This window comes from Cynocephalus volans, chromosome 14 (genome assembly GCF_027409185.1).
Source record: "Cynocephalus volans isolate mCynVol1 chromosome 14, mCynVol1.pri, whole genome shotgun sequence".
In the NCBI taxonomy this organism is placed as follows: Eukaryota; Metazoa; Chordata; class Mammalia; order Dermoptera; family Cynocephalidae; genus Cynocephalus; species Cynocephalus volans.
This window is the reverse complement of record NC_084473.1, coordinates 31,498,922-31,524,207: the sequence shown is the minus strand read 5'-3', so window position 1 is coordinate 31,524,207 and position 25,286 is coordinate 31,498,922. Positions and strand designations below refer to the sequence as shown.

Below are 25,286 nucleotides of genomic sequence, written 5' to 3'. Positions count from 1 at the left end.
AAGAAATTAAAAAAAAGAAACAATGCTGTATGCCAAAAATGATAAAATGTCAGTAAAATAATATATCAACTGTATGAAAAGAAAACTTTCTGTGTTTGCATTAACTATGCCTTTGAAAATAATCGCAAAATGATATCTAAGTCACAAATCCATTTTCTTTTAAATAGGCAACAGGTTTTCATAAATGACCTTTGGACATTTCCACTGACAAAGAGTCTCTCCTTGACCAAACTCTTGTCAGCCTCCACTGAACTCTCTTCTCAAATAGGCCCTGAGGTTGGGCTTCTGTGTTCGTCTCTGTCTGCACTGTCCAGTTTTAGCAAGAATCCTGCTAAGTCAGGATTGGACAGAATCCTCCACCTTCAATATCTGACTGGGTTCCTCATCTTCCACCAACCCCCAGGAGATGTCTGATCACACCAACCTGCCTTCAGCAAGAATACTATTAGGTCAGATTTACACAGAATACCACCCTTACCCCCGATGTTTCCTCTTCGTAACTTTCCATCCACCACACCCCACCCTCACCCCTGGTTCCTTGGCTGTAAATTCCCACTTTTTCTTATTGTTTTCAGAGTTGAGCCCCATCTCTCTCCCTCTCAAAACTCTATTGTGGTGGTCTCTGTATCTACCACAATAGTCCCCCTGAATAAAGTCTGCCTTACTGTTCTTTAACAAATGCCATGAATAAGGGCTGTCTGGTTAGCTCACCTGGTTAAAGTGTGGTGCTGGTAACATCAGGGTTAAGGTTTTGGATCCCCTTATCAGCCAATCACCAAAAACACAAATAATATTTTTTCATTAACACTGTGTCAAAAGTAGTATAAATCCAATAATTGTTTTCCCAGCATGTATCACAAAGCCCATAATTAACCGCACGTAAATGGTGCATGCCACTAGTTATGAGTCTTGCCTCAAATTTCAGAATAACTTCATCTCATCTATCTGTCTGTTTTAACCCAGCACTATGCTACAGGCCACATTCTTTTCTCCAGCCAAGCAGGTTTTCTAGAGGTTCTTACCTGCACTTTCTGGTCCTCATTTGTCCAGTTTTCTAAAGCACTCAAAGACCAGTCTTTCTTTACCTGCTCACCATATTGCAGTTCATATTCAGTATTTTTTGGTAATCATTAAGAGAACTAAAATGCAAGCTACAGTGCAGACAAGTCTTTATAACCAAAAAGTCCTGGGTATTGCTTACTTGTGTCAAATGTTGATCAAGACTGGTGAGTCTCACGTAATAACAGAGATAGACCCGTGAAAAAAATGTGCATTACCTTTTCTTTCGTACAAATAAAATTTGGTTTCAGATGCACTTTAGGGAGTTTTCTGTTTAAAAGGAGCCCTACAGTGAAAGTTTTGGTAATCAGTACTATTGTGCCCTCATGTATCTGTATTGTAAATTTGTTTTCATTAAAGCAGAACAATCGAGGTAATAAAATGACACTGAAAGAAAGTTGTGGGGACAGTTCTTTTATATTTTCTGGAGTCAGCTAAAATCGGCCAGCTAGAAGAGTGAATAAAGCCAGTTGCATCCTGCTGATTCAAACTGATCTAATTACACTAAATTCTAAGGGCAGGAACGATGCCTTACTCATTGTTCATCACACATCTTCAGTCCATAGCTCAGGAGTGCCCTATCAATCGATGTATATGGAAAGCTGAGTCATTAAAAAGTTTTCGAGATTATCTATGGGAAAAGAATATACGTACATTGAATTATAAAAGTAGATGTCCTCTAGTTATATATTTTGGTTCCTTCCACAGCACCTCAGTACATGCAAAAATGTTGAAAATTATATTAGGTTGATTTTATATCTGTGTGCTTATGTAATTGGTAAGTGATTTTATGACATCAAGAGATATTTGCTTTCACTAAAAGATTTCACCACATAGACTGATCCCCAAGTACTTTCTGAACCAAATTCTATTTTTAAAACTTAGATTTACATCTACCTTTTTAAGAATGCACTTATCTCATGGCAAAGTTATGGGAAGGAGAGTACTCAAATGCAGGGAAGGACTGAGCTGTAGCACGAAGCAGTATGAAACAGGAGTGCTTACGATCACTTCCATGAGGCTTTATTTCATTTAATTCTAGTTCCACATCAAACCTTTAGCATAATAATCCAATGACAAATGCTGCTCTAGACCCACCAGGAAATATAATTGTATTGTTTGTTATGATAAATGAAGCAAATTATAACAATTCCATAATGTCGAGGACAGCGAGGCACGTTTCAGAGCTCCATGTGTGTGTATGCAATAAATCATTCCTTTGAAAAGATAATTGCAGGACTACTAGAGAGGAGAAAAAAACAATTTTGAGGGCAATTAAGTGAAAGCTCCTCAAATTAACTTGTGCACAGTTGGTTCTTTGTTACTGAGCACACATTAGTAAAAGCTGTTTCAATATATTAGTTCACTTAGTTGAAGGAAATAATGTAATTCTAATTATTAATCACTTCAACTTTAAATATGCTTTGTAAACTGAGAAGACGTTAGACTGTAAGAACAATGTGGAATGCACAAGTAATTAGATGCTTAATGGGCTCCTTTTGAAAAACTTTAGGATAAAATCAGAAAGCTTCAAGGCTCTAAAGTGTACATATGTAATGTGAGAAGTTCTAATTCATTTTGCCTACCAATAATATCACAAAGGGAGTGAAATTAAGCCCTTCTCTCAATAGCAATTTTAATAGATTATGCTGAATGAAATCCTGCTATTTTATGAGTCAAACTTCTCTGTAGCATAATCTAGTGATACCTTCTTCAGGCACCATGAAATAGAATTTTCTGTGATACTTCACTCCACAATCCTTGCCAAAAAGTGTAACACTGCCTGCAAATATCCTCCTGAGACCAACGTAAGCCAGGATCTGCTGTTACTAACAGACCGTCAATGGAACTGACCAAGGCAGGACCGTTTGATATGCTCCATATGAACAAAATTTGCTAAAGGTCACTCAGCCATACCAATAGAGGAAAACACAAAAAATTCAAGCAATTACTTGAAGAATTCTCCATTCTACTTTGCTAAGTGAGATAAGTAGTGATTACTTGCAAATTCTTATTTCTACTTCTAAAGTGGTACTCCTATGACTATGAATGTTCAGAACCACCTTGAATCAATCGGTAAAAGGAACATATTAGATAACCATCTTATTTTATTAAACAAAACTGAATTAACATTAATTGCTTTGACTTCTACTACCTCTCAAAACAGGTGGTATATTTTCTGTTCTAATTAGCTAGTATCTGTGTTACTAATTCTGTACAAATATATATAAAAGTAAAGGAAACCATAGGTAGCTTGGGAGTAGAATCCTGGTTGAGCTTCTTAATTATCTCTGTGATCCTGGGAAAGTTATTTACTCTTCTCTGTGTCTCAGTTTCTCACTGGGATTAATAACGTCCAAATCTCACAGGATTGTTTTGAAGATTAAATGAAATACACAGCCCATGGACTAACACATATTAAATGATCCATAAATGTTAGTTCCCTTTCCTACAATAGAACAAGACAGTTGATAGCTTAAGTTCTGGTCTCCGTCTACATGGGTTTAATTCCTACATCTAGCACTTATTAGCTATATGCTGTACAAGTGACTTAACCTCCTAGGTCTCAATTTCTCAACCTATAAAATGAGGACAATAGTACCTACGCCAAAAAGATATTTTAAAGACTAATGGAGACAACCGATACAAAGTGCTTATTAAGCAAAGTATCTGGCACACATAAAATTGTTAATTGAAAGCAAATTAATTTAATTTATTATATTATATTAAAATTATTACTTAGTTCTTTATTTCCCATTTTGTAAGTTTTGACTGCTGTTCTTAGATACATGATTTATTATGCATCACTAAAAGTATCTTGGTTTTATCTGTAAGTCATTGGTACTTGACCAGTTAAAAGAAGTTTATAAAATGCCTCTTATCTCATAAATAACAAATGAACCCTTTCTTCATTCACATGAAATGTTTTTATTTGAAAGTCTATCATGACCTCTGGGCTCCGAGTTCACAAAAATGAGTAAAACTGGGTCCTTGATCTTGGGAGATCATAGACTGACAAGAAGAGAGATGTAAATAAATAATTAATATACAATGTAAATAAGTAATTTCAAAACAAAATAGGAGGAGATCCTAATGCCGTCTGGGGGACTCTCATGGCAGTTTTCACTAAGGGTATGACATGGAGCATAAGTAGGAGACTGATCCCCAGGCCAAGGAGAGGACCTATTTGGTGGCTAGGTTTTTGTATTTTTTGTGAAGTAGTACTATGGTAATTCTAAGTACACTGTGAAAAATTAAAGACGCATATTATAATTCCTAGAGCAATCACTTAAAAATGCAAAAATGTGTTGGTAAAAAGCCAACAGATAAATTAAAATGATATTCTAAAAAATATTCAAACAACCCAAAAGAAGACAAGGAAAGAGAGGAACAAAAAATTCCCGATGAGACAAAGGTAGGTAGACCTAATTTCAATCATATCAGTAACTATATTAGATTTGAACACAATAAACACTCCAATTAAGAGGCAGAAATATCAGAATGTATAAAAAAAAAGCAAAACCTAACTATATGCTATCTAAAAGAAACCACTATAAATGTGAAAATACAGTTAGAAATTTGCCAGACATAAAAGGAAAAAATCCATTCCACAATCATAGTAGGAGATTTTAACGCCCTCTACACAACAATTGATAGAATTAAAAAGAAAAAAATTACAAATATTTAGGTATTAAACAATACATTTCTAAATAACCTATGGGTCAAAATAGAAATCAGAACAAATTTCTTTTTCAATTTAACTGAAAAATAATATGACACAAAATTGAGGGGTACCGTTAAAGTCAGAACGTAGACTAACAGAAATTTATAGCCTGAAGTTCATATATTAGAAAAGAAGACTGACATCAATGATCTAAGAATGCATCTGAATAAATCAGAAAACAGCAACAAATTGAACAAAAAGAAGGTTGGGGAAAAAAAGAAACAAAGAACAAAAACTACTGAAATAGACAATGAATATTTTTAACAAAGCCAAAAATTGATTCTTTAAAATAAAATTGATAAACCACTGGCAAACCTAATCAAGAAAAAAGAATATGGCACACACAACCAAAATCATAACTAAAAGGAGGCAGGGGTTACTACATAAACTAGAGACATTAAAAAGATAATGAGAGTATATTAAGAAAGAGCTGGTGGGTTATCTCAGTGGGTCAGAGAGTGGAACCTTATAATACCAAGGTCACAGGTTCAGATCCCTGTACAGGCCAGCCACCAAAAAAAAAAAAAAAGCTATAGGAGTATATGAAGAAAAAACTTCACATGAATACATTTCAAATTCTGGATGAAATGAACACTTTCTAAAGTAATACAAATTATCAAAACACATAAATTAGTAATGGAAAATCTGAATAATACTATAGCTATTACACAAACTTAATCCATAATTAAAACACTTCATACAAAGAAAACCTCAGGACCAAATGTCTTCTCCAATAACTTATTCCGAATATGTCAGGAAAAAATAACACCATAAAACACTCTAAGAGAGAGCAGGTCTTCTGTCTTCAGAGATCCACAAATGGCAAACAAATACACACAAACACACCATACCGAGAGAACAAATGTACATATATTCTCTACCATTTGACATCCAGAGAAATTAGGAGCATCTGACATTCTGGAGAAAGTGTCTAACAATTAGCCATGCAGAATTAAAATAATGACAGCTAAACAGATATACCTAATCACAGGGGGCACTTCAGGAAACTAGGTGTCTATAGGCACCTTGTGTAACAGGCAGAGATGTCATTCCTTTCTTCTTATGCACAGCCTCTGTCCCAAGGGACAGAGTACAACAATAGCATCATAGAACTGAAATGCACCTACAGGGTCATCTAACCTCACACAGTGCACAGAATAGAAATACCCTATAGCATCCCTGGCCAATCGTTATTAAGTATTTTTTGGATCACCTCAATGGGCAGGAAGCTCAGGACATCTGAAGACATTTCGTTACAGGACTGGGGAACTCTATTCCACAGAAAAGGCTTTCTTGTAGTTGTTGTAAATATGCCTCCTTTTAATTCCATCTTACTGATTCTGGCTTTTGAAGCAACTCATAAAAAGTCTTGTTTTGTTGAACAGTTAATACACTCAAAGGCATGTTGAAAACATTTAAAGGCATGTTTATAAGGCAGCCATTATATTTCTCTTCAGCCTGTACTTCCCTGAGCCAAACACACTCATGTTTCCAGGCCCTTAGCAAGCTTGGTTGACCTTATTAACCAAAAGACAATGAACACTGAACATCCAAACCCCAAATTCAGTCTGATGGGTGCAGACTCTGTTTCTACTAATGCACCCTACAAACGTGGTAAAGCTTACTGTATACATTTTTATCCAAATCTATGAAATAACGTGGCTTAAACTGTAGAATATACATTTAACCATCTACTGATTGAATGTCCCCCTCAAACTCACTGAAGCTTAAATTGTGTCCCCTGAAGTTCCAGATATTGGAAACTTGGCCCCCACTATGACAGTGTTAAGAGGGTAGGAAATCCTATTGTGATAACTGAAAGGTGGGGCTTTAAAGAGGTGATCAGGTTGTAGGACCATGCTGTAATGAATGGATTAATAATGGTGGTCATGGGTGTGGTTTCTGACCACATGAGAGTTTCTCTGCTCCACTATTTTCTCCCATGTGAGACCCCTGCATTGCTGTAAAGCCATCACCAAAGCAGACCCTCACCAGATGTGTTTCCGGAGCTTGGACTTCCCAGCCTCTAAAACTGTAAGCGTAACTTTTGTTTTCTTACAAATCATACAGTTCTGTGTATTTTGATATAAGCAACAGAAACAGACTAATACATCATCTATTTATTCATTCAACCTATTCCTTCATTGTTCTATCCATTTCATTTAATTCAATATCTTACATTCTACTGATTTTAAAATAATGTAGATTAATACATTATTCCCATATTTTTAAGGCTTGAAGCTATTTCTTAAAAAGTGTCATGGATATCCTCTCCTTGAGCAGTTAATTCTAACTTTCCCACCATTCTGTCACATATTATAAGGGCTTATAATATTGTAAGGTAAAAACCTTTTAAAGACAAAATCCTTTAAGTCAACAAAGACTCTACATATCATAAAAATCACACAGATACACTACGGAATAGACAATTTACCTGAGGAAGTTCTCAGGTAATTTAAGTTACTCCTTTGACATGAACCAATTTCACATGGGGTTAACCTGTAACCCATAACATGACCTTAATCTACCCTATCCTATAGACACATGCTGGTCAAGGGTACAGGGCCCCAGCATATGAATCAGAAGACATGTACTGTGCTCTTGACATGACTTTTGGGACAATTAGACTCTAGGAGGCTCTTTTTTTTTCTGTTTCAGTGTACACATATTTCCAAGTTACTAATAATAACACCTTCATCCTAGACATAAAAAGGGAAATTGGGAATATTAATTGGACATTCTACAAAGTTAACTAAAACTAATGTTGATATCATATATGGGTACTAAACTAGGCATTGGTAAACCTGAGTTACAGTCTCAGCTCTATGAAGCCATAGGAAAGTCACTTAACCTCTCTGGGCTTGAGTTTCCTCGTTTATAAAGTATAGATGCTGGATTTAAAAAAATTAAAAAATTAAAAATAATAAAAAAATAATAAATTTTTAAAAAATAAAGTATAGACGCTGGACTAAATGATCTCTGGATTTCCCTCTGCTTGTACAACTCTGCTGTACTATTCAAAACAAACTGAGCAAAAGTGCTGAGGGCATTTCACATTTAGCTACATGGCTTTTCCTACTGCCTAGGAAAAGTGTTCACACTGATATTTAGTTTCTGAATATTTCAAGATGGCCAGCAATATTCTGATGAGAGCAGAAATAGGAACTCCACTGCCCCAGAATGTGTCAGCAAAAAAGTACTGCTAGGTATGTATGTGTGCATGGGCATGTACCCATGCATGGATATGAGGTGACTAGCATGGAGACCACGGGGTGCTCTGTTATGTCACCCAAACCCCTGTGGATTTTATTACAAAGTAATAGAAGGTAAAAAAAAGTTTCATAAAGTCTCAGTGGTAGTAAAGCATTTCTAACAGCCACACATTAAACTTCTATATTGCCTTAGCTAACTGGAAAGACCATGAGGTGGTGCACGTGCTGGGCTAATGAGCAACCTGTGGCAAAACTACTCAAATTTCTACAAAGCCCAAACAACTGCTGGGTACACATTAACAAACTCAGTTAACCTTACCTTGACAAAAGGTGTTGTTAACCCGCTTATAACCTTGAAGGCATTCCATCATTTGGTTATATCCATGATAAGCTGTAAGGGAAGAAATAATTCCTTGTTACATGCTTAGTTTAAATTCTTATAATCCCAAACTACCACATGTGTTAACCAAAGCCACTCAAGAAATCAGCAGAGTGACTTGTTCGTTTATAAGATACCAATGTATACCTCCACAATTCCTTTCACATTATGCTTCTTTTTCAGTATACTAAAATGTTGTCAGTAAACCTTTATTATGTTAACTGAAAGAATCGTAAGATTGTTTCATATTCTCTTCCAATGAATAATTAAATACGTATTTCTACCACAAAGGATCTATTCCTCCCCAGTGATTTTTTTCATGGGTTTGCATTTTCTTATCCATTATAGGTAGGGTACACGTCCTGGTCTGCCTGGGAGAGTCCTGGGTTATGTCTATTATTACAGCAAAGTTAATTAACAGCATTTGACTCTCAAAAGTGTCCCAGTTTAGACAATAAATTATATGTTTGCTTTAATTATAGGCTCAGGTATCCTAGTTATGAGATGATTCTTATACTATGAACTTGAGAAGATTAGGCAGCAATGAGAGGAAGCTAGGAGATTAAAAGAGCTTCTGTGATTAGTCATACAGTCCTTTACTCAGAAAACCGAAACAATATGAATGTTGTAGTCACCAACTTATCAACAAAACCCTATTCATGGAGATTTTGATACTATGAAGTAAGACCTGAGAGACCAGCTTGCATAGCAGATATAGCACAAGTTTTGGGACCAGGCAGATGTGAGTTCTAATCTTGGCTCTGCCTATCAATAGCAGGGAAACAAGCTTCCTGGGTTTCAAATTGAAATTCTAAACAACGGGGGTATATTTACATCTACTGAGCAGGACAGGTTGTTGTTGAGTTTAGAAATTCATGAAAAATGCCTACCATAGTGCCTGACAAAGGCATGCATTCATGAAATGTCAAATATCATTATTACTTCCTGCAAGAAGATATTTTCTTAAGAGGATAACGTGTGATAGAAAATGGGTTGTAATCAAAATAAGACGGGTGGTTAGACCCCTAAAAAGACCTGAACAAGGAGTAAAAAAGGGAAAATTGAAAGTAAAAAGAAATTTTCTTTTGAAAAGTAGTATTATTTTGCCCTTCACACATGCTATGGAGGGTGAATATTTGCCAGTGGTGTCCCTCTCCTCCTTCATGACTTTCTTTGCTGTATTGCCTCTCTTGACAGCCTTCTGAATGCCTAAAACTGAAGATCAAAGCGAGAAGCCTGGGACAGTGAGCTGAAAGAGGGGAGACATTGGCACGTGGGAGTCGCCTCACTCAGATGCCTGGCCTCAGGTCTAGTTTCGTCCCATATAATGAAGACACTCTGGGGCAGGCTGCCTACAGCGATCACGGGATCTCGGTCTGTGAATTCTTCAAAGGCAAAAGAGATAATAACTTGTTTTAGAAGTTACAACAGGCAGTTACTGCAAGGCAGAGAGCCAGACCAGATGATTTCTTAAAGTCCTCCTCAGCTTAAGAGTCTACGTTAATTTTCTTCAAAGAATTTTTAAAGGATAAGTGATTTGTTCATGCTAAGCACATTTCTAATGGATTACAGACTATTTAATGAAATCATTTGCACATTTAAAATTAAGTTTTCACAGCAAAAATGATCAACAATGAAAGGTCTTTCTGTGTGTGGATAAACAATAACTTCCAACATTAAAAAAAAAAAAAAAAAAACCTGAAAACTTAAGTTTGAACTACTTTGAGTGAAAGAAAAAAAAAGGGCATGGAATATAAAACCATGGCATATAGAAGCCAAGGAAAGTCTGCTCTCTTCCAAAATGAATATGTTTTAGAGAGTAGTACCAACGAAGGAAAGGAAAGTATTTTAAATGACACGGGACGAATAGGACCCTGAGTGTGTTTCTTGGGAGTGAGTCACTTAAGACGGCACAAATGGGGTAAGTGTCAAGATGCGAACAGTTTACTTCATTCATAATTCACATCGCCCTACCTGAAGTGAAATCAATCTCTTCGATTTCATACACGAAATGAGCGAACACATGAATTTATTTTCATCAGCATTTAGTTAAAAGTGACAGCAACTTCGTACTTTTGCATTCAACTTAAATCATTATCAAAATTAAAATACAGAACTAATGAAACCATATAAAGCTGCAAATTCATCCCCAGATGATGCAATTTTATATAAAAATGACTAAAGTTCATAAGTGGAAGTTAGGAACTTAAAAAATGAAAAAGAAGGACCATCTGAGTTCCTTGATACCTAACATCTGTACTCTCCTGCTACTTTGGGATTAGAATAAGGGAGGAAAGAGAAGCAGCAAATGAAAAGACACGCAAAGAAGGGGGTTAATGAAAAAGGAAAATAAGGGAGAAGATGGAGAAAGTATAAAGGCCAAAACCAAAGTTTTCAGAACCTAACTTCCCTCATTCCCAGCCCTTAAACCTAACAGTGGGAAACGTGTCCTCTCCAATATTCCTACAGACAAGTGAAGTGTAGGCAGTTTAAAAAAAAAAAAAAAAGGTGGCAATGCTTTTTCAACATTTACATATAAATTTCCTGTTAAATGATCCATAAGACTCAACACCAAATGACAAAACTGGGAGTCAAACTCAGGTCTACCCAATTCCAAACACCATGCTCTTTAAATCATACCAAATGTATCCTAGATATCCGTTTGGTCAGGTTGTCAAAATAATTTTAGGCAAATGGACCTTCCAGCAAAGAGGGACCACCACATTCAACCTACTTCCTGGAAATCCACATTGCAAATCATTATCGAATCAGCTTAGAAAGTCTACTTGGGATGTTTTCTCAGTACTGAATGTCCTTATTTATGTGGATTTTTCCTAAAGGAAGAATTCATTAATTATTAGAAACTTTAGTGAGCATTTCAACAAATTTGTCCTCTCAAAGAAGGTAAAAGGAGTATCAATAAAATAAACAAAATTAGCTTTAGGCATTTAGAGAATCTGTAAGTTTGGAAAACAAGGAAGTCCAAATGAGAGGCAATTATTTAAGACAAATTATTATCCTGGAAGAAGAACAAATAGGATATAAAAAGATGACGTGGTAATTCCAAGAGAGAAGATTTTAGATTGATGTTCTCAACTGCCTTTTAAACCTCTCTGTTCAATCAAATCAACAGATACTCTAGAAGAGTAAATTGTCCAATTGATGCAAATGAGAAATTCCTTGCAGAATAAAGACAATTATAAAAATCTTCATTTATATGAGGCAAAACAAGATGATTGAGAAAAACATCACTTGCTCTCTTAGCAAAAACATGAGTGAGGGGAAGAAAGCTCGACTTAAAAAGTCCTTATTAGCAATCAGTTATCCAGAGTTAACGCCACATTCAAAAACTAAAAATAAAAACCAGTGTTGGGAAGAGAATAACAGAAAGGTGGAAACCTGGATTTATACAACAGGTTCTGAAAGACACTGCAAAGACAATCAAAGCATGTGGGTGTAGATACAGTCTGGTGTCACTGAGGAATGTAATAGTATAAGAGCAGAGCTAAGAAAAAAGGGTAGGGCTGGCCAATTAGCTCAGTGGGTTAAAGTGCAGTGTTATAACATGAAAGTCAAGGGTTCGGATCCCCATACTGGACAGCTGCCAAAAAAAAAAAAAAAAAAAGGGAGGGGGGAGTATTGTGTCCTAGTGATATAAATTTCTCTTTTACAGACTAGCCAACCAATCATTTCCCCATTTTAGGTTTTCCTTTAATGAAATTTGAAATACTATAGTATAACACTAACTACAAAATGGATATGAACAAAACTTACATTTAAGCAATTTAACCTAAGAAATACCAATTACACTCACTGTCCATAGGGTTCAAAACATTTACTTACCATTTTAAAAGATATTTTATTTTCTCTTCCCAAGACAAAAGAGCCTATTTTAGCTCATTGCCTCTTTTTCTCCCCTAAGTAATTCAACTGCAGAAGGCAATCGATAACTATATTTACAGAATCCATATGAAAACTTTATCAGACTTTCAAGGTTTCAAATTCAGTAAAGGGGTTCTTTGAAAGTATAATGTTGCCTCATCATTAAAAGGATAACCGTAAGAAACAGATATGCTACATTGACCTGCAAAGGAATGATGAAACATCACTTACATGGCTTCTTGGGGCATTTCTGGCATTTGTTAAAGCCCCAGGAGGTACCCACGGTTCCACAGCAGTCTTCTTGCTTTGAAAGGCCAGGGAGAGCTTTGCCACACTGCAATGATTAGGTGTGAAATATGAAGGTTAACTGAGTGCAGGATGCTCAGCGCTAGAGCACTGCTGTGCTTCACAGTCACGTTATAAAACAGTTCCCTTGTTATCGACACAATTAGAGAAAGAAAAAAAAAAACTATAAAACTTTGAAAAAAAAATACCAGAATCAATACAATACTAAAGTGAACAAGCACATTTCCAAATAAGAGCTCCTTGGCATTTGTGGATTCCTATGAAAATCTGTCACTGCTCAGAGCACTTTATAAAACTTAAGTTCTCGATGTCATTTTTGTTCTTAATAAGAACCTCACAATTTAAAAGGTCAATATAAACTTTTAAAATTTTAGTTGTAACTGTCTGTTTAAATCTCTCCTGTGAATCATCAGGCTACAGAGCTATAAGGGTGTGGTGTATGTGTAAAACTTGAGAATGTGGCACAGGTCCCACCTACAAGGGGCTTCTGGTCTTCCTATAACCCTAAGGCCTGAGCAGGGACAGGAGAGGAGATGATGCTACAAGAAATGATCTTGGCTGAGCCAGATCAGCTCTGGTAGAGATGAAGGATCCAAGCCGCCAGGCAGTCTGACCCAGGGAAGTCAGCCAAGCTAGGAAGGTGCTGGCAGGTTTAAGCAAGACCAGCCTGAGCAGGCAGAGAAGTGCAGGGCTTAGAGGCTACTGCAGTAGCACTAGTTGTCAAATGTTAAAACCAACTCAATGGAATGGGCAAGAGCCTAGGAAAACAGATCCTGCCCCGTGTACCGATCCAAAGGCCAGTTGAAGCAGGGCCACCCCACTCTCCATCCCTACTGTGCAGGCTAAGCCCACACCCCATATCTTTGTCTCATGCACAAATGCAGAGTATCCAAGGGCTCACTCTGCCTTCCTCTGCCTCAACCACTACAAAATCCTCCAGTTTCCATAGTCATCTTTCCAAAGACAAATCTGGGGAGGGGGGGAGGGAGAAGGGAGGGAGGTTTTGGTGATGGGGAGCATTAATCAGCTACAATGTATATCGACAAAATAAAATTAAAAAATAAAAATAAAAAAAATAAAAAAATAAAAATAAAAAAATAAAAATAAATAAATTAAAAAAAAAAAATAAAAAAATAAATTTTATATACTTAAAATTTATATTTACTTCCTTGGAAAAAGGTCTACTTGGCCTCTGCTATGAACTCAATCCTCTTCTATCCCCCACCCCATTTATATGTTGAAACTCTCAGTGTGACTGTATTTGAAGACAGGTCCTTTTGGAGGTAATAAAGGTTAAATAAGGTCAAAAAAAAAAAAAAAAAAAAAAAAAAAACAAAGACAAATCTGATCACGTTCATCTACTGAATAGAAACCTTCAGTGACTCTCCATAGTTTAAAAACTGCACACTCCCTACCATGATATCTTAGGTCCTTTCTATTCCTGCCCTAGGCAATCCTTGTCCCCCTCCATCTCTCTACATCTATCCTTCAGGCACACCAAAGAACTCTTTATTTTCTTAACAAACTGTGTCTTTTCAAAAGCTGCTTCCTCTCCCTGAATGTCTTCTCCTTTTTTCTTTCCCCAGACAGACTTTATTCCTCCCATGAGACCCAGCTCTGAAGAACTGTCACTCTGAAGCCTCCCGTCTCCTGTTTCAGTGAGCTTCTTCCTCCTCTTTACTCCACAGTACTTTCTACATGGTTCCACTGCCTCTGCTGTACATTTTAATTAAATGCATATGTAAGTTATTTATCTTTATTACACAGTACACATTGCAAACGCTCAATAAATGCTGAATGAATGAACACAGCAAGGAACAAACAACCTAAGGAGCTAAGAAACAGACCAGTTGTGGTCCAACTAGACAAGCAATGGCTACGTGAAAACCAATGGAAATGAGCATACACGCCCAGGGTAGTGAGCAGAGCGTGGTGACAGGAAGTCCAGGCAGATGGTGACCCTCAGAAGGGCTACAGGCAGTAGACACCAGTCACTTGGCAGTCCTCCAGGGGCAGCGTTTGTTTCCCGCAGGGTGCAGGCATTCATTATTCTGACTGAAGCTCTAAGTGACTCCATATCCAAATTGTACAACAAAACCAAACCAGAGAAGACCCAGCACAGTTAATGAAGGTTTAGCTGCAGCGTCGCTTTGATGTCCTTACATTTCTACAGTGTTCAATGATGTCATCAGGATGTTGTGTGCTGTCCAAAAGCAGTACATGATAGCGGCTAGAAATATGACTCAAGAGTTAAAGAGGCCTGGGTATGGATTCTGGCTCTAGGACTTCTTACGTGCATTATCTTAGACTAATTTTCATACCCATAACGTAGAGTACATGGTAGTACCTTTCTCACTGGGTCATGAAAAATGAAAGGGAAAGCATGCGTGAGTGCAGTGCTGAGCCTTATGCCTGACACATACTATCAGCTATCATTACCATTATCAGTAACTATTATTATAGATAAAAGCTCCTGTCCAGATGTCCCATCGGAGATCCTTACTGTTGGATTCCCCAGGAAGTAGAAAGCATATGAGTGAAGTAAATTGTGGATGCTCTGTCAATCAAACTGGTTAGACTAACTGTCACTCAAAAGTACCAGATGCAACAGGAAATGGCTCTATAGGACAAAGTGGATTTCCCTGAAATAAAAGCTGGTGTTAAAGACATTTTGAGCTAGGTAAAAGCAGGTATACAAAAAATAATTGCTTTTTATAGATGAACCTTGAAAGACACATAATCCTGGGGATGATAAAAGTCCTAGTGTAAGTTGTGAGGCCCAACGATCATCACAACTCATGAAACCTGGAAAACAACCCAGCTGGATGAACATTTACTGAGTGACCCATGTGTGTCTGATACCAAGCACTGGCTTGGGTACGTCCCTCTGGAGACAGAGCTCTCCGTTAGGTGTTTTACTACCTGCTATACAGGGAAAGCCCCAGCACTGGAAGTTCACCAGGGCCCTGAGCAAACAGTCTCAGATATGGCAAGAAGACTGGACAACAGCATGTTAAACAGGTAGGGAGGTAGAGAAACAGAGAGAGGGAGAAACACACATGCAGAGGGAGGAGAGGGGGAGAGGGGGAGAGGGGGAGAGAGAGAGAGAGAGAGAGAGAGAGAGAGAGAGAGAGAGAGAGAATCAACAGGAGAACAAATGGGAACCTGAGAGAGGTGAGGCCCAGAGTCTGGGCTGGAGTCAGGTAGTTCCAAGACTCCTTGAGCTTAATCACAAAAGGCTTAAAGCTAAAATATGAAGGACAGGAGGAGAAAGGGGGAACAGTGACCCAGGCATAAGACTGGGAACAAAATAATTGTGCTAAAAACACAAAGGTCTCCACTGCTGCAATCTGACTGCCAAAATGTGCTTAATGTTTATTTCCAGTTTTATAAATCAGCTAGATAGCACGACACCAGTCCACATCATATGCAGATCAGTCTTGTACCAGACTCTTTAGATTCTTCTCTTAATCAAGCAAAACACTCAACACTTGCTGATTTTATATGCTCAAAATGTTAGTAGCAGTTAAAATCCAATTTTCACCTTGGATTCCTAGAATGTTTTATTTGGTAGGGTGAAAATAAATCATTCCTCTCTACCAGGCCTCCAAAAAGGTACAAGGCTTTCATTACACAATTCAGACTGCTTCATCCCATGACTTTGTTTGTGCCACAGCCAAGAGCAGCACAAGCCATCCAAATTGATGAAATAAATGGCAGTATAGATGGTACCATGACACCGGGTGTTTGTCTCAAAACTGGGTTTGCACAGTATAAGCGACGAGGGCTGAAGTCATGGTTACAACAAGGCACAAAGTTTCACCTACGCTCCTTCAGTCATGTAACTATGAAGAGGCTTCAGCGGGCAGCCAGAAACTACCTGAGAGATCCTTGTGACCCAAGAGGCCACTGAACACAAGGTCTCACCTGGATGTAGGAAGCACCAAGTGGAAAAGAAGACGGAGGAAGGATTTTATATCTCCCATACCAAAAGGCCACACTGGTGGGAATCACACGGAATAGGATGAAGTTAGCATTCAGAATGTCCTTCTTTAAGACCGGTAGATTCTGCTTCTCGGTGAGAAATAATCACATGGAAAAAAACTCTCTCTGTCTAACAACATTTTTTATGCAACAACTGAGGTAATTTCTACAAGGTAAAAGCCCAAATGGAATTTCCTCTATGTGAATTATTCACCTCATTTGCAGAGAAATCCTGTCTATCATTTCAGGATGTCTCTTATGAATAAGCAATCCAGAAGCCATGTGCTAAATTTACAACCCAGTCTTTAGTTATGTCAAGTCGGAAACAAAAATCTATATACTGTCAAACAAGCAACGTGCTAAAGCTCCTCAGAAAGCTCACATATTGGGCTGCAGATTAAGGGACATTCTAAGCCCACACATCCATGCTAGGATTCAGCAAATGCATGACCCACCTAGGGCAGTGCAAGCAGAATAATGAAGGTTCTGGCAACCAGGTCCTGTGAGGATCAACTGAAGAAAGCAGGGATGATAAGACTACGTGTAGACATGATGGCAGTGTCCGGATACAGTGAACAAGATGGAGCTTCTTGCATGACGAAGGTATAAGCAGAACTAAAGTCTACAAATCACAGGAAAAGAGGACTCAACTCATTAAGTAGACCTTTTCAACAGTTATTCCTCCTCAACAATGGAAGATGCTGACATCGTCCCAAGGAGCTGAGCCTGGAGGACCGTCTCACAGGGATGCCCAGGACATGAAGCAGATGACCACTATGGTTTCTGCCATGACTAAGATACTGTGGTCAATATATACTGATAGGTTACATTACTCCATATAGGAAACAGAAATTAATACACACTAGAGCCAAACTCGAGTACTTCTCTTGCTCTCATGTCTATAATAGGGCTGTGTCTGGGCAGATGCACTCCTAACCACTTGCTTTTGTTTTATCTCCTCCTGCCTCACATTCACATCTCTAGAGATGCTTGCCCTGTCTGAGCTCCTGCCTACAGGACTTATGCAAGTAAGACAGAAGAGAGACAAACAAACAGAGCTACTCTCGGCTCTGATTTGCCAGCCGACTGACCGTGATTCCTGGAAAACTGCGCACATGGGAATAACTCATCGACCCTTCCACTCTTCATATCTGTATTAGCACGACGTGCTTCAGAAGGTGAGGCTACTCCAGAATCATCATGATTACTCCATGGATACCCATGTTATAACCTTGATAATAAAAAATTATTTAAAAAATGGGGCAGAAACCTTTAATTTTGAAGCTGCTTGACCCTGTAATCTATTAAATTTTGTCATGTGCATTTAAATCTTTCCCTGATTGAGAACACACATCTTCAGACTTCAACTTCAGTTTTGAGGTAATACCTTCACACTTTCCTCATACCCAAAGTTATTACAGTTGTTTCCAGATCTCCCTATAAACATAAGAAGGGAGTAATAGTTCATAACTTAACATTTGGCACCTGAGGCTTACAATTTTTAACAATTAAAACCTCACTGGTGTTGCTTCAGAAATGAATGACAACTTGAAGAGGTTGTGATAAAAACTGAAGCATGGTTTCATGCAATTTAATTTTCACACCATTAAATTGCTGGTACCTTTAAGAGCCACATTCCAAGAGTGTTTGCTGCATTGTGCAGAGTCCTGGGGAAGGAAGATCCAACAGTGGAGGGGAGAATGGAGTGCTGGATGGAATCATTGGACATCGGTTGAAATCCCAGATATCTTTTACTAGCAGTGTGATGTTAGGCAGATCACCCAGACTCTCTGGGGCAGTAATGAGACAATGGGACAATAATCCCAACCTCAAAGGACTTTGAGATTAAACGATGCACGTCCAAGCAAGGCTACCTCATCAGCTCCTGTGTGGGGATTAGTAAACACCATCTTTTGGGATGTGTCTTGCACCAGGACATAGTGTCTGGTGAGCTGAGCACGGGCTGGATTCCAGGCCCCACTCATCCTCTGCAGCTGATGTTCTGTGTGGGTAAAACCTACAACCAGCATTACAGTGCTGGCCATTTGATGGGCCCTCAGGATACATTTATTAAAAATGTTCATAAGTTTAACTATTATAGGGCCACTCCATGAAGAAAGCCACAATGTCAGGGACCTACTATTTAGCCCTACTATTTAAGACATTCAAAAACAGCACTACTGAAATACTCTTATGAATGATTTTTACCACGTGTATATAAGTCATTTTATTTATCACAAACTATTATACAATGAAGTACAAAATACTTTAAATTTGAATAAAGAACATTTTCTCAAAAGAGAATAAGGCACTGAGCCAAAAGAACAAATAAACAAAACTTAAAATGTTAAAGTAATACAGATTTTAAAAAATAGTTCTAGAGCCTGCACTGAGGGAAAACATGAAATAAAGTAGAAGTCTGATTCATTGTAACTCTTGCAAGAGTAAGCAGGACTGTGTTTGGGCAAGAGCTAGAACAAGGAAGTGACTCAGTGGCTCTACTGGGGAGAGAGATTCCAAAGAGATGGAATAGCTCTAGCTAAGCACAAGACCAACCACCACCTGGGAGAGGACCCAGGGTGGTTGGGAAGATAAGGAAAGACCAAATATTAAGGAACAAAGAGATGGAGTACAGAAATTCAGAGAATGAGGTGGAGCTAAGCCACGGAGAATTTTCCAAATTTGGAATTAGATTTGTAGTTGGATATAAAAATCAACCAGGAGACAGGGGAAGGGAAGTGTCATAATTCCTTTTCCCAAAGCAAAAAAGTTCTGGATTGCTTCTAATTAAATAATTGGCATCATTTAAACAATGGTAAACACAGAAATATTGACAGAGGCAGAAGATTAAGTGCTTTTATTAAGGTATAATTTTCTATATCTAGTACTTCCCCCCAAACATTAAAAAAAAAAAAAAAAATCACCACGACAAAGTACTTCACTCTTGGGGAAAAAGGGAAGAAATTATATTTAAGATAAACACGATCAGGAATAATCAGAGGTCAAAAAAATGAAACTGGATAATTATTAAAGGTCCATGGGCTGTACTCAAACAAATAGCAGAAGGGAATTTTTTAAGCTTAGCACAAATGCTGTCCAGCCACAGCAAAGAGGCATCCTGAATACTTGAGTTAGATATAGAAATGAAAGAAGATATTCATTCTTAAGATCTTGCTAAAAATATTCGCATTTTCTCAAAGGTACTCTGGTTAGTAAATAAATGCTCAGTGAGTAAATGCTGTGGAGGGTTTGTAATTATAGGGATTTCCTTTTAACTCTGCTCAAGAAGCACAACATGATATCACTGAATTACAATAATTCAACCCATTAATATCAATATCCAAGCAGCAGATGATTTCACTTTGGGACATCAAGATCATTCTTGTCAAAGTCCAGGTTTTGGTGCCAGAGGACCAAGACCATGAAGCAAAAGCAGCGGAGGCTCTGTGCAGTCCCTCCCCCCATGCAACCACAGCCCAATCACGCAGCGCAGCCGAACATGGGACTCCCTAACCAAGACAGGTCCCAGAGAATGCATCTGTCCTTTCAGGTTTAGATGGCAATGATGTCTTATAAATCCTCCATCCCTAAAGGAGGAGGCCCAAGAGACAGTGTGGAATAGAAGAAAGAAAACTGAACTAGGAACCCAAAAGCCTCAGTTTTAGTCCCCACCTGCCACAAACTCAATACAGGACATTAGGTAAATTTATTTACCTCAACCGTAAAATTGTAAGGACAAACTGATTGCTAGTACTCACTTACGCGCCCAAACTGTAGGATTTTATGAGGGCTCCAGTGTGGGGCTGAGGACCGCCAGGGAGCTATGGTGGAAAGGTTTTCTGTGTCCAGACCATCCTCGAAGATCAGTGTCCTCAGATGTTCCCTGCATGCCAGGTTGATACACTAGATTCCATGAGGCCAAATCTTGCCTAATCCTATCCTCATGCCCTGCCCGGGACCCACTCGATGAGTGAAAACCATAATTGGCCTCCTTTTCATGACCTTACCTCCTGCCAGCCCTTTCCTGCTATCTTGTTCACACAAAAAGGCAGTTCTACCTTCCTGAAAATAGTTATGGCTCTTACATGGCTTCTTTCTAGATTATAATGAGTAATTACATAATGAACCAGATGTGGTTATCAATAGGCAAGATCTCAGAAATTATTCAGGATGGTCATGCAGAGGCAGATTTTACATGCTTGGAGCTGTGACCATTATTAAGTCACTTGATGGTCCATCAACCCACACTGTACAGGTATGTCCCACAAATTATCCCACGCATGCAGGTGCCATCCTTATCTCTATCCCATGTTCAGAAGCATATCACACCAACATTCTGGCACAAAACCTGGAGGTATTCTGGCAAACAGAAGCTACACCCTCAGTACTACGAATCAGAGTAAGGAATGTGAATCTCATTTTTGGAAATCTTGGACTTCTTTTCATAAGAACCAGAATGAAGTCCCTTATGGGGATAGTGCTGACTGCATGTAATGGGTTGGGTTGATCCAAACTTCTGTCACAGCTCTTCTTTGCTCCTATTATCAATCTTCTCACTATAATATAAACACATCTCCACTCTGGCAAAGTGACATCTGCCCACCTTCCAAGCAAAATGGTGTTCTTCTAGCTTCTGGATCAACTATGGCTCCAAATTAAACCGGAAAACCTCATGAGAGCTCTTTAATGTCACCGTATTAGAACATTAAATATATCTATTTCTGGGGGCTGCTTGGTTAGCTCAGTTGGATAGAACATGGCCTGAAAACACGAAGGTCAAGGGTTCAGTTCCCCATACCGGCCAACTGCCAAAAGAATATATATACGTATACTTCTGTGCGTCAATAAGAAAACAGTTCCAAATTTCTGAACCCTATCACTAACGCAACTGTATCAACTTATCTGATCAACTTGTTCTAAAGGCCCATTGCTATAAAGGAGAATACTATATGATGGGGACTGGCAGGGTAACAGGCATTGTCTCATACGAAAAAGAGGAAAACTCTTAAATACTTCCAGATTTTCTAAAAGAACTTGTAAAAAATTTGCTTTGGCTTGAGCAGAACATTCTTTACAGGCAAAAGTTTTTTCTTTCTTTTTTTTTTTTTAAGTCCACCCAGCTTTCTTTTATTAGAGTAATTAAAACAATGTTAGGCATTTGGGGTATCTGATACAAACCTAATCCTCTGATATTTCAGGCTATTGATTTTACAAAGTATCTACTGTGACTAGGGCATTAACTGCTGGAAATGTATCCACACTGATTTCTGACAGTGTATTTGTTTAAAGCCTGCTGAAGCCAAACCATGGGCTTCAAGGAATTCCAGACAATTACTTTAGTTTATGAAACGGTATTTTAAAAGTTACATTAAGGCAAAAAATGGTTTTTAAAGTAACATACAAAGGAAAGAAAATTTCTTAAGTATGAAGCTTATGATTCTATTTGACATCTTTTCTAAAGAAACAATCTAATTTGGGCTGCCTATTTTCTTCACCTCTACAATGATTTGAGCATTTCAACAGTCAAGTCTTCTTTGCTCTTCTTAAGTTGCAAAAAGAATAATTAAGTATTGTCATGATTATATTCTGACATCATAATTCCTGTGAGCCTTTCCTTGGGGCAAAACACCACAAATCACATCATAAATCCTTGTACTCAATGGTAGTAGATCAAATTTATTTTAAATTTCATTACCAGGGATGTGTCTAAAAAGAAAGACTCATGCTGAGAGAGGAAGTAAAGATGGACACAGAGGCATGGTTATTACCACTACAGCAACCAGAGCACCCCCAAAATGATGAACATAAGGGCTTACTTTCCCCGATGCTTATTTCTCCAATTGTATGGCGAGACATTTTCTATGTTAGGCTTCCTTGCTTGTCAATTTTCTTTTTTAAACTATATAGAGATAATGAAAGGAACAAAAAAACATTTTAGGCCTCAGAGCACTATGTGAAATTATAACATGCGCCTCATTTGGTTAAGCTTTCCATTAAGATCTTCTGTGTCTCATCCAAGTACATAGAATTCAAAACTAATTACCTGTGGTTTGGTTGCAAGTCATGTAGAAAAACTGAAAGCCACAAATAATACTAACAGGTTCTTTGAGATCCCTGGGAGCAGGGAACCACGTCTGTCTTGTCCTCTGCCCTGCCACTTGTGGCAGGAACATTTATTGCCCACCAAAGTACTACTTATTCCTTCACATTGTTTCTGGAGGAACTCTCTCAAGTCAGGGTGGACTGGAGAGCTCAGTATAGGTATTCACTGTATTTGATATTTATAGAGACTTCTCTGCCCACATGCCCTGTGCATATGTCAGTATCAGTGGCATCTAAGATTGTGGAAAAGAGGAAAGATGTCAAAGTCGTCACAGTCAGAGGACTGCAGGGCTCAAAGACAGCTTGGTAGACTTCTCAGACAATTCAGTTATCTGAAAAATGAAGAAACCAAGGGCCAGAGCTCTGGTGAGTTTACTAAAATGAAAAGAGAGTGATGGACTTGGAAATACCGATACAAGCTAGTCCCAACCTCTCTGAGCCTCAAGTTTCACGAAAGTAAATGGGAAACAAGAATATCTACTTTTCCTTTCTCTCGTGATGGTTCTGAAGGTCAAATATGGTCATCAATGTGAAAGTTCTCCCTCAGCTATCAATTTTATAAAAAAGTACTTTTACGAAGAGGCTTGCCCCAAAGCAACAGAATGTTAAGACCATATACTTAACAAATGCTTTAACGCTTGTACATTCTAAACCAGTCCTCTGCAAAGCAGTCATCTCGGAGGCATTGCTGTCTTTGTCCAAAATATTCAGAACTTCTCTGTTCAAATTATAGAATTCTCTTCAGGGCTGAAGATATACTTTAAGTATCCTCAATGGTGGCAAATCCTTGCTCACTGAAGTTGAATTGAACATCGGAAGCTTTCAGATAGGTTAAGAACATGGTAAATAAGTGAGATGAAGGAGACCAGCAAAGAAAGACTGATTTTCTTGTGCAGCTCATAAACCAGTTTTGAACCAACTCCTTCAAACAACATATGTCGAAACTGCACAACGGCAGTGTCACTAGAGTGAATGCACAGTCTCCTAAAGTGACCTGCTGAAACAGAATACTCAATTTTATATATAAATTCTTTTATACACAAAAGGAGACAGAAGAGGAGGAAAAATGGAAGGATAAGAAAGAAAAAACAGTACTAACACCATCTCAGGGAAGGCTTATCTCAGGGCAGAGGGGAGGGGAGAATTTTGTCGTCTGTCAACACAACTTCTCACCACAACTTTATGGGTCAGATTCCAGAGAATTGGTTTTTCAGTAAACCAGATGATTTCCACTTCATTTTAGCAACTCTCAATTGCAAGGAATCACATAGAGCCAAGAAACAACAATAGATCCTAGAAATACCAGCTGTAAATCTTTAAACATTTCTTGTAATGTATAGAGCCTAAATAAACCATCAATTCAATCCATGGTTTCTTAAGACTGCTTCCTACATGCTCAGAACTGTCATCTTCAAATACAATGACCATAAAATCTTGCCACTTTGCCAATAACAGAAGTGGCTTAACATGTTTCCACTCTGAGCTACTCCATAATTATTCTCAATGCCTATTCCTGTGTAAAAACAAGAGTCTAATTATTAATAGGTATATTATTTTAGTGAGCCCTGGAGATATAAAATATGGGAATTTGATATTCCATGTCATGATAAAGGCATTTTCATTGCCAATAAAATGAAAAAACATCCGAGAGGAGGGACTCCAGGAGGACCAACGAAGAAGCACAGACTTGCTTCTCTATTAAACAGGTCAGGGTAAGGGACGCTCAAAGTTCGTAGGTTTTTCAGTTCCCAGAAGACATCAGCGGGTAAAGCCTGGATGTTAGGCTGTAGGAAGGGTAATGTCTGGGTCACAACCCATTCTCTGAAGCCCTCTACTCCAGTTCTAAGAATGTATATTTTGATTATCCTAATGTCTCAGCCCTGCATTCTCAATCCAAATAAAACTAGCAGTTCTCCCCTCCACTGGCAGAAGTCCAGTGACATGCAGACATGTTCTCTTTCACACGTGGCACTTTTCTCCTTTGGATCTTATCCCCATCTTTAATGATCTTTCTCTACTTCAGGTAAGAAGGCCCCTGCCCGAAGTCAATCTGGCAGAGGTTGCTGGAACAAGACCAGCAAACACTTAAAAGCCCCAGCACCTATCACTGAGATGTGTACAACACCTTCAGTGATACCTTCTGCTGTTGACACAGGTAAAGTCTGGCAAGGACAGCTACGAAGAGCAGCTGTTTTAGAGCCACTAGAGACAACCAGACTCGCTAACACTCAATTAAGTATTTCTTAGGTTATGCCAAAGGAGTACTTGAGTGGGACACTGAAGAAAAACCCAGATGGCATAGGAAGTGCTGGTGTTAATGACTTATTCCACCTGAAGGCGGCCAAACTTCAGTAAATGCGATCAGCACACCCCAATGGAGCTCTCTGCTCGTGGAGAAGGCACACGTCTGGTAGTCCCAGCCCTGCCTTCTACCGTCACTGGCCAGCTGCACCTCCAAAAACAGATGAAGACCCCTGCCCTGGTCCAAGCTCACCTGGGAGGAACAGAGGGCCACATACTCCTCTTTGCCCTCTGCTGACCCAGCCCACCAGACTCAGTTCTCCTTCCCACACAAGGGATATTGCATAAGTGAGAGGCCCAACGTCATTAATACAATGTTTTTCAATTGTTTGTTCTC

The 25,286-nt window shown here is 38.4% G+C and overlaps 1 protein-coding gene across 6 annotated transcripts in view; it reads right to left on the bottom strand.

The window, feature by feature from the left end:
* LTBP1 (latent transforming growth factor beta binding protein 1) overlaps positions 1 to 25,286 on the bottom strand; it is a 222,444-nt gene that overhangs the window by 147,730 nt on the left and 49,428 nt on the right. For all 6 annotated transcript variants that reach the window (XM_063078353.1, XM_063078349.1, XM_063078350.1 and 3 more), the window contains exons 4-5: positions 12,488 to 12,590; positions 8,315 to 8,386 (exon numbers count right to left, since the gene is read on the bottom strand). In XM_063078353.1, coding sequence (XP_062934423.1) covers positions 8,315 to 8,386; positions 12,488 to 12,590 — 175 coding nt within the window. The remainder of the gene's footprint in view (positions 1 to 8,314; positions 8,387 to 12,487; positions 12,591 to 25,286) is intronic.